At 35.7% G+C, this 8,974-nt stretch overlaps 1 protein-coding gene across 1 annotated transcript in view; it reads left to right on the top strand.

The window, feature by feature from the left end:
• The first annotated feature begins 2,181 nt into the window (after positions 1-2,181).
• The window catches only part of LOC139692287 (probable chitinase 10), a 38,994-nt gene continuing 32,201 nt past the window's right edge, over positions 2,182-8,974 (top strand). Inside the window, exons 1-4 of the mRNA XM_071590415.1 lie at positions 2,182-2,229; positions 4,003-4,285; positions 5,347-5,447; positions 8,378-8,509. Coding sequence (XP_071446516.1) covers positions 2,182-2,229; positions 4,003-4,285; positions 5,347-5,447; positions 8,378-8,509 — 564 coding nt within the window. The remainder of the gene's footprint in view (positions 2,230-4,002; positions 4,286-5,346; positions 5,448-8,377; positions 8,510-8,974) is intronic.

Genomic DNA, 8,974 nt, shown 5'->3' with positions numbered 1-8,974 from the left:
AAAGTAGTAGGGACATAAGGAGAAGAATTGCGCTAGGCAAAGAGGCTTTCACAAGGAGGAGGGAGTTGATGACAGGGACGTTGATTAAAGATGTTAAGAAAAGACTCGTAAAAACTTTGATTTGGAGCGTAGCTATGTACGGCGCGGAAACGGCTAATAATAATATATATATAACCATAAACAGTAATCAACCAACAGTCGGTTTGGTAGGTGATGGTAGAGTTCACCCAGTACTAAGCCCGACGGCGTGTGAAATTATGGTTATATATATATATATATATATATATATATATATATATATATATATATATATATATATATACATATATATTATTATTATTAGCCGTTTCCGCGCCGTACATAGCTACGCTCCATATCAAAGTTTTTACGAGTCTATTCTTAATATCTTTACTCAACGTCCCCGTCATCGACTCCTTCCTCTTTGTATACGTCTCTTTGCCTAGCGCAATTCTTCTTCTTGTATCTCTACTACTTTGACCATGTTGGTCCAAAACACTTCCGAGATACGTAAACTGTTCTACCTGCTCTAGTTTTTGCCCTCCTATTTTAATGTTTATATACATAACATACACAAACACGCAATCTATAAAACGAAGTCATTAAATCAAGGTATAGCTATTTCAATATGCTGGTAATATTTGACTTTCAGAAATTTTATCTTACAGGTTCTTTGGAAATATTAATTTAGCCGAATTGATTTTGGACTCCTATTAGTCTTTCATCTTTTTCTCTTCGCTCTTCATATTGATTTATTCCAAAATCATATCTAATTTGCCCTTCTTTGTCGGTTGTAATTTATCATTTTTCCTTGGATCAGTATCCATCTTTTTTCTTCAGCTTTATAATTCACTCAATTTACAAATTTTCATTCCCGAAATCCCTCGGGAAGCATCTGAACGTATGCTCATCGTATTTTTATTGGCGATGCGATGTTGAAGACTGTCATCCATATTTCCTAAGGCAAGCGATTTAGTGGTAGAAAAAGGATACAAGGTGTTGGACGAACTGATGGGAGATAGAATGTTAGCTGAACTAAAGAAGGGGTATGTATATTATAGTGTACGTTGCCATATGCCTGGCTAGGCGAGATTTAGAAATGTAACGGTGTTCATCGGGTGCCCGTCCAAAACCTGACCTAAACGGTACTAACGGGCAACCTGATGATTTGTATCTATTACTATACTTCGCTTTTAATCGACCCTTGTCACGTTAATTAGGCTTGCGGAGTTTCAACGATGATGTTCCAGGTTAAAACCGTGAATTCATTGATACATCTGATGATACATTGTGTCTAGTAGCCCAAAAGCGTAGTTCTTAACTGAGGACGTGCGTACCTTGGGTTAATGCTGTCGTGGTTTCTCGCTACCATCACTGTGGTGGGATGATAGCAGGTCACGGAATTTGTACTGTGGTTTCGCAATGGAATGAGAGTGTTCTGGTACCGATAAATTTGGGTAACCTTGACTAAAAAGAAGGATTGCCACTTCCTTTCGTTGGATATTGATAAGCAGCAGCAATTCACCGAGACACATCACCTGAATAGGATGTCGTAGGAGTTATTTTAAGACTGTCATAGGATTTATTAAGTCTTTCTTGCTGAATTAAGACGGATTCTCCCTTGGAGTGCCATCGATTATATTTCCCATCTGCTTATACGACCAATATACTCGCATTTGTTTAGTAATTTAAGTAAAGCGCACCCTACGGAGGCCATCGCTTTGTAGCAAGTACGCTTGCCTATCGACATTTTTCTATCATTAATAAACTGAAATAAAAAAATGTTTTCTTTTATGCTCATCAAAACCTCTATCGTACAAAAATATCGCACTGGAACTAAAATATTTCCCCGTACTTGATAAAATGTCACTTCGACTGGTTCTTTGATTAAATAACTCGACAGTCAGTATTTGATGTAAATTATTAGTAGGCACATAGTGGTTTCCCCGGAAAATTTGAAAAATGAGACTGGGTTAGACCCAGTGATATACGTGCCTGTCTTAAATGAGAAAACGTCGACCGAACGCACTTCAAACAAAACCGCGATTGTCCTTGGGATTTAATCATGATAACAATCTTGCAATCCTTTCCTTCTTATCCACGATAAAAATCCCCGATATGTCAAAATCTTCGTTGTTTTTTTCTGATTCTGATCGGACCGAAATGGATACCGTCGAAGGTGATACTGGAGGACTGAATCTTATGTGGCGAGTATGAAGGTTGATAAATATATTATGTGGAGATAGTGAGCTCAAATCTTTCCCTCCATGTTACTTACATAACAACGGGTCCTGCTGATATGTGACGATAATGGGATGTGCACGTTGAAAGTATATAAGTTGAGTCTGACGATTTGGCTCTCACTCGAGCTGAAGACTCCAGAGAAACCTTCGCACTGAAACGGAACCTTAGGTAAGAGGACCTTATTAATATTTGTGCCAACACTGGTTTTTTAGCGCAGAGTTTTGCTGATAAATCCGAAGAACTCTCGTAAATTTTTCAACCACAAAATGACTAAGCCTAAAAAATATCGCTTATTTTTGGCAACAAATTTGAGAATTAATAAAAATGAAGACTTATTCATTATTTCGTTATCTTTTCATTAATAAGAGCATTATATAATTATAAAATTACATTATTATCTGTAGTAAGAGAAGCATGATTAGTTATTTTCCTTCGCATAATTCAGTATTTCCAGCTAAGGAAAATGTATATCACCATAACGGCAAATTTAAAGATAGCATGTCGGCAATCGGATGTGACCGACGCTTGAAATTTTACATCAGCACAGAGATAGTAGCCTTTCGTGTTACTGCGCCCTCAGGTGTGGTATTCTATTATTTTTTTGATATCTAACCTCGAAGGGAATGCCATATTCGAACAACAGATGTGCCACTATTTATTTCATACTAATTCAAATTCAAACAAACTGATACCTCACTATTTCTCTAATGAAGCGCTTTATCCGAGTCTTAATGGGTTTTTAGAACTGAAAACTCTTCTGGATATGAGGCATGTTGAATTTTTGTCAGCCTTAATTGTACTTGTATAGATAAGTTTGTTTTTGGAATGCATTAAATATACAGCCCATGTATTATGACCTCAATTTTATGAGTCTCAGATAGTTATCTGTTTATCATTCAAACTGATGCTATATAATCAATAAAAATAATGGCCTTACACTTTCACTTAGGGTTTGATAAAAACAAATGAATAAATGAAATATTAAGATTTACAATACGCGTCCTGAATAATGGTTTAAATCCATTTTTTTTATAAAACATCTAATTTAGCAAACAAATAAGATAGTTATGAAAATAGAAAATGTTCCTTTAAACCCAAAATCTTGCGTTGGTTTTAAGTTTGTGTCCGATAGATCGATATTGTAAATCTAGCTAAAATACCCGCTGTTTAAAGGGAGTAAGTTGAATCATACTAATTGCCAGTAATTCGCACGGCATGATGAAGCGTTTCCACCGAAATGCCAACACTAGCGACTATTTTCATACCGCCTTTAAACCAATATTGTATTGAATGAATGCCAGCTTACGTTGTTTGAGAACAAACATGTGATATGATATGAATGGGCGGACATATTAAAAGAAAATATCCGATATGAATCATCAACCACCGGAAACTCGGCGAGAAGATAAATGCAGTAGAAGCAGGATCTTCAAACCAGCACAAGCTCTTTATGCGGGTAAGCGAGATTTGAGACGCTTTATAGGTTACAGGACTTTGAGTCATGAGATAGATGACGAAAACGCTGAATTTCTTACTTGCTCTTACATTTAATACTTCAGCTTTTATATGACCTGAGATCTGTGTCAGAAAACATTTTTTTCCTTAAGCTTGAAATTCTAACAAGTGTTAGAAGAATCTTATTCAATATCCTAAGTGCTGCAACTCCTATGCCAAAAGTAATTTGAAGTGACTTTTGACTTCTCATTGCTAATACCCATCCCATGATTTCTCCCACCTCAGGTAGCAAGGAGAGTCATGGCGTCAAGCCGGATTGCCCTGCTCCTTCTGCTGGTCGGAGCTGCGGCCGCAGCATCCATTCCCAAAGCCAACAATGACAAAGTCTTAGTTTGCTACTATGGTACTTGGGCAGTTTACCGACCAGGAGCGGGGAAGTTTAACGTCGAAGACATCGACCCGACCATTTGCACCCACGTCATCTACGGTTTTGCCGGCCTTAGCTCATACTCGGGCGTAATGGTATCCCTGGATCCATGGAACGACCTTTACGACAACTACGGAAAAGGTAAGGAAAAAATAATCTCATGCTTCTAAATTTTCAACAGGCTAATCAATGTACCGTATTAACACTCATCTCATTCCCTTAATACAATAAACAATTATTGCATCGTTTGGCAGAACTAAAGTCTAAACACATAAGTGAGACTATATTTGACTATATTTGTCAAGAATATATTTAAATAAGGATCCTGTGCGCTGCAAACCACAGCGATGGAATTAACTTATATTCCATTTTGAACAGACAGAAATTATCCGAGGTAAAATGGAAATAAAATTTTCATGAACGATCCTAGTGAAGCAATATTTGTGTGCCTGGCAGAGTAAATTTACAGTTTTTAAGACAAAAACTCAAATTCAAAACGATTAATAAAGGAAAGAAGTAAAATGAAAACTTCACAGCATAGAACATAATATACGCTTCTCTATACACAAGCACGCAATCCTAAATATCCTTCTTTTTTTAATAAGTGGCTACATCACTCTTCATGGATTATTTTGAAGAGTTCACGTACACTAGATTTTTGGGAACTTTTATTCTATTTTTACAACCATTAGAATTAGAACATATTAGATTACCTTAGGAGTAAAATTTAAAATTTACGTTTCATACTGATTACTAATTTTTAACTCTCGTAAGTTCTTAGTAGTAATCATTTTTGAAAGAATTGGAACCCAAAGGTAACAATGCCCGAGTTCATTGTACGATAACTTTTTGCTTAATTCTTTCATAAAATCAAAACCAAATAATTGTGTTTACTGTCTCCAGAGTGATATATAAAAGAAACTACCTTTGATTATTTGCTCAATTGTTCAATTTTCGGAAGATAATTAACAATTACATGCAAGGGAGATGAAATATATTATCAAATTACAAATTGCGCTGTTGTATGCTTGTTTCCACTCCAAATTATCTGTAGATCATTTCACTCCTTATATTGGCAGTTAATACTGCATATGATGCCTATTTGCGTTCTTAATTAAAAACAGAGGGTGTATATTCCTACGAGGCTTTTTTCAAAATATACCATTCTGACTCACCCTTTCTACTCTACCCCACGTCTTTAGGTGCCTTCACTCGTTTCACTAAGCTAAAGGAGCAGAATGCCAATCTGAAGACACTTCTCGCCATTGGTGGATGGAATGAGGGTTCTCCGAAATACTCCCAGGTAATTAATTCTTCATATATTCAATATTTTCAGGCCTAACCTTATGGAAATACATTATTACTGAAGAAAAAATACCAATGCATCTTTCCACTAAATTTTTATTTTTGAACTAGTTCGACGCATCGGCGTCATCCTCAAGTTTGAAGTTACACCTACAAGTTAGCTTTATGTATATGTATATATATATATATATATATATATATATATATATATATGTTTACATATATATACATATATTTGCATACGTATACATATATATATACATATATATGTATATGTATATACACACACACACACACATATTTGTGTGTGTGTGTGTGTGGCGGAGGTGAAGAGGGAAAGCAGGTGGCTGAAATCGGTTGAAGTTGGCGGGGGTGGTTAAGGGGGGGGGGAGAATAAAAATTCAGTAGAAAGATATATTGGTATTTTTTACTTCAGTGTGTTAATTCTTTTTTTTTGTTCTACTAGCGCAATGTAGAGACTTTAAAAGGCCTCTCTGTATTGCTACAGTATATATTTTTCTTTAAAAATTACATGAGAAATGAATGAAATTTCATATACATGTATTATTAAGGTTAAATCTTCAACTCTCCTAGTCGTACTCCATTTTAAGTCAATATCTCCACTCCCACTAAATTTACATATCTCGCATTTATGATACAGCTTCTTGCTCTGTCATTTTCTACTTCAATGTATAATTTACCTATTATCAATTAATTATCCTACTTGCATTTCATTTTTTTCTTCTCGAATAATTCTTTGGGAAGGCTTGGTGAGATTTGGGTGGTTTGGCTTAAACTGTGTAACGAAACGTAATAATTCCTTATATTTCCAGTCTACACATTTTAAACAAATGTACGTGTTATTGCTTTCTTTGACCCTGCAAAGACGCTCGAGAGAAGTAATTTTTTCATAATTCTAAGGGCATTCTTCGTTCACATAAATTTGCATTGATGAGCATCAAGATTCTCCCTCCGTATTCCTCACGTATTTTTCACAGTGGTGCACACTTTATTTGGTCTAAATGGAGGAGCTAATTTTCTCCCACCATTTACTCTTTGTACACAGCATGTCCGAAACCCTTCTTCACTAAGTGCTGCGATTGCTTCCTTCAACGTTTGTCCATACTGTGATCTGATTGCAATAAATGCGTAGTAGTCAATTTTGACTCGTATTTCTATGAATTCCACCATGTAGTGAATTATGAAATTTGACCATGTTTATTCAAAATCTAATCTTACATAAATTTCCTTGTTCTCCAATTCTCGTACCTCTCCAATTTCATCATTCTTGCGTAAATTTATCAATCATGGAGAAAAATCCTTTTTCTACTCTTGCAGAGTGTTTCACTTGGATTTTTTCTCATTCGGCTTTCACTTCTATTGTAACTAATGCATATTCGGAGAAGATTCTAGCAGTCTTCAATCACTGAGGATTAATTCAAATATTTCTACAGTAATAAGACCGTATTTTACCATAAGACAATGCCGAATTGCTTTCATTCTTAAACATTCTTATGTACGGTGGCTTGATGATTAATTTTTTTTAAAAATTCTCGATAGACTACCCATTGAAAAAATAGTGGATAGGAGAGATAGGCAACTTATCCGCAGTTGAAGCAAGGCACCAGGCGTAGATGGGATGCTTTAGAAATGTGTATGCGGAGAAGGATGGGAACAGAGATATGGATGGGAGGGAAAACAAACAAAGAGGCACTAGGTATGATAAGAAAGGGAAGAGGCTTAGTGGTAGAAATCCCAAATAGGTGGTAAAGGTGGTTGCGGAGGATTTTGATAGGCGACGGAATATCGAGGGCTGTGGTGAAGAGGAAGACAGATGGGAGGCAGGCAAGAAAGGGGAAGGAAAAAGATACGCATGTTGGAAGGTAAGAAGGACGGTAGAATGTAAAAAGAATTCAGAGAAGTTTATTGTAGTGTGGGATGTCAGGTTGTGTCTTGTTAGGTGGGTCTTAGAAACGAAGGGGTAATCATTTTGTACTCATATGTACCCTACCTTAAACTTTATTACATCAAATGGTAATGATGATTCCATGAAAAATAGTTTTTCTTTGATTAGTTCGAGTTGACCAATTGATTTCCTTTCAAATTCCTTCTCCCCTAAAGTCCCACCTCGCCGTAGGGAGACGCGTCCACAACGAGTTAGCTGAGATAGTCCTGTAGTTCAACACTTCGAGGATCAAAACGGAGGAGGAACGCCGTGCATCATGTAAATCACTCCTCCTCACTTTTATGACAAAAACAATCCATTATTAAACAGCACTACACAAAAGCGTTCTATTAGTAATGCCGTTAATCGTGTATATCGCCCAGCTCATTTATTATTAATTGATCCATCGCACCTTTCCAGCTTCAATATATCTGGGCCTTAACAACTCCATATTGATTTGGTCGATGCAATTTTTAAAGGTCAATACCCGGTATCAATACATGTTTAGTCCCTGCAGTCCTACTGCATTGTTTAATCACAGCCTTCAATTGTGCTTTGATTTTTCCGTTTTTCATATATCTGTTAGTTTATCCACATTTTTTTTCTTCTTCACTCTTACTTTCTTCTCTTTGCTTTGATTTGTTAGTTTGTCATGGATACCTCAGTTTAGCATAAGGATTATTACTATCCACTCTTTTGCCTACTTTCACACTCTTCATACAAGCCTTGAAGGTGCTTCTTTTTCGTTCTCTTTCAGTATTTTCTATTTATTATATTGCTCTTTTACTTTCACTTTTACGATTCACTTAACTAAACTCATAAATATGTTGATATCGGCACCAAAATGAATTGTTACTCATTGTTTGTCATAGAACCTGTGAGTATCTACGTGCTTAACAGGCGCAAGGTAATGTAAAGTTAGAAGAAAAACATATTTTATAATTTTCTCACGTAGAATTTATCAAAATAAATCTATCTTCCAGATGGTTTCAAGCCCTCAAAGCAGAAATACATTCCTGGTCAACGCTGTGGACTTCCTGAAGAAATACGGATTTGATGGTTTGGATTTCGACTGGGAATATCCAACGCAAAGAGGTGGACATCCTGAAGATAAGGTACAAGAATACTGCCATAAGTATATAGAATCATTAGCAGGTATATGCTAGAACAATACTTAAATTATGACCAGCGCTATTTCTTCAGGTGACATATCTAATTTTTTTAATTCACTACTTACTTTTCTGCTGATAAGTCCGAACTATACGTTAACTATCTTGATCTATGAATTTAAATATCTCAATGAAAGCATTTAAATGCATTATCTTACACTTAAAAATATCACCGCATGTGCTTAGAAAAATGTCATAGCATTAAAAACTCAATGCAGATGACATATAACTCGGTTAATTGAAGAATATTTGAATAATTTAAAGTCCACCCTGAAATATGTAATAATTTATATCCTCAGGGAAAAAATAAATGCACTTTCTCAAATTAAACTGGAATTTCTAAAGCTGGAAATAGTCAACTCCATGCCAATGATTACGATATTATTATCAGCGAAGCCTCTTTTTCTAGGG

Source organism: Hetaerina americana, unplaced genomic scaffold (genome assembly GCF_022747635.1).
Source record: "Hetaerina americana unplaced genomic scaffold, ioHetAmer1.1.p SCAF_1, whole genome shotgun sequence".
NCBI classification, from domain to species: Eukaryota; Metazoa; Arthropoda; class Insecta; order Odonata; family Calopterygidae; genus Hetaerina; species Hetaerina americana.
The sequence above is the reverse complement of the archived record's forward strand: the minus strand, read 5'-3'. Positions and strand labels throughout refer to the sequence as shown.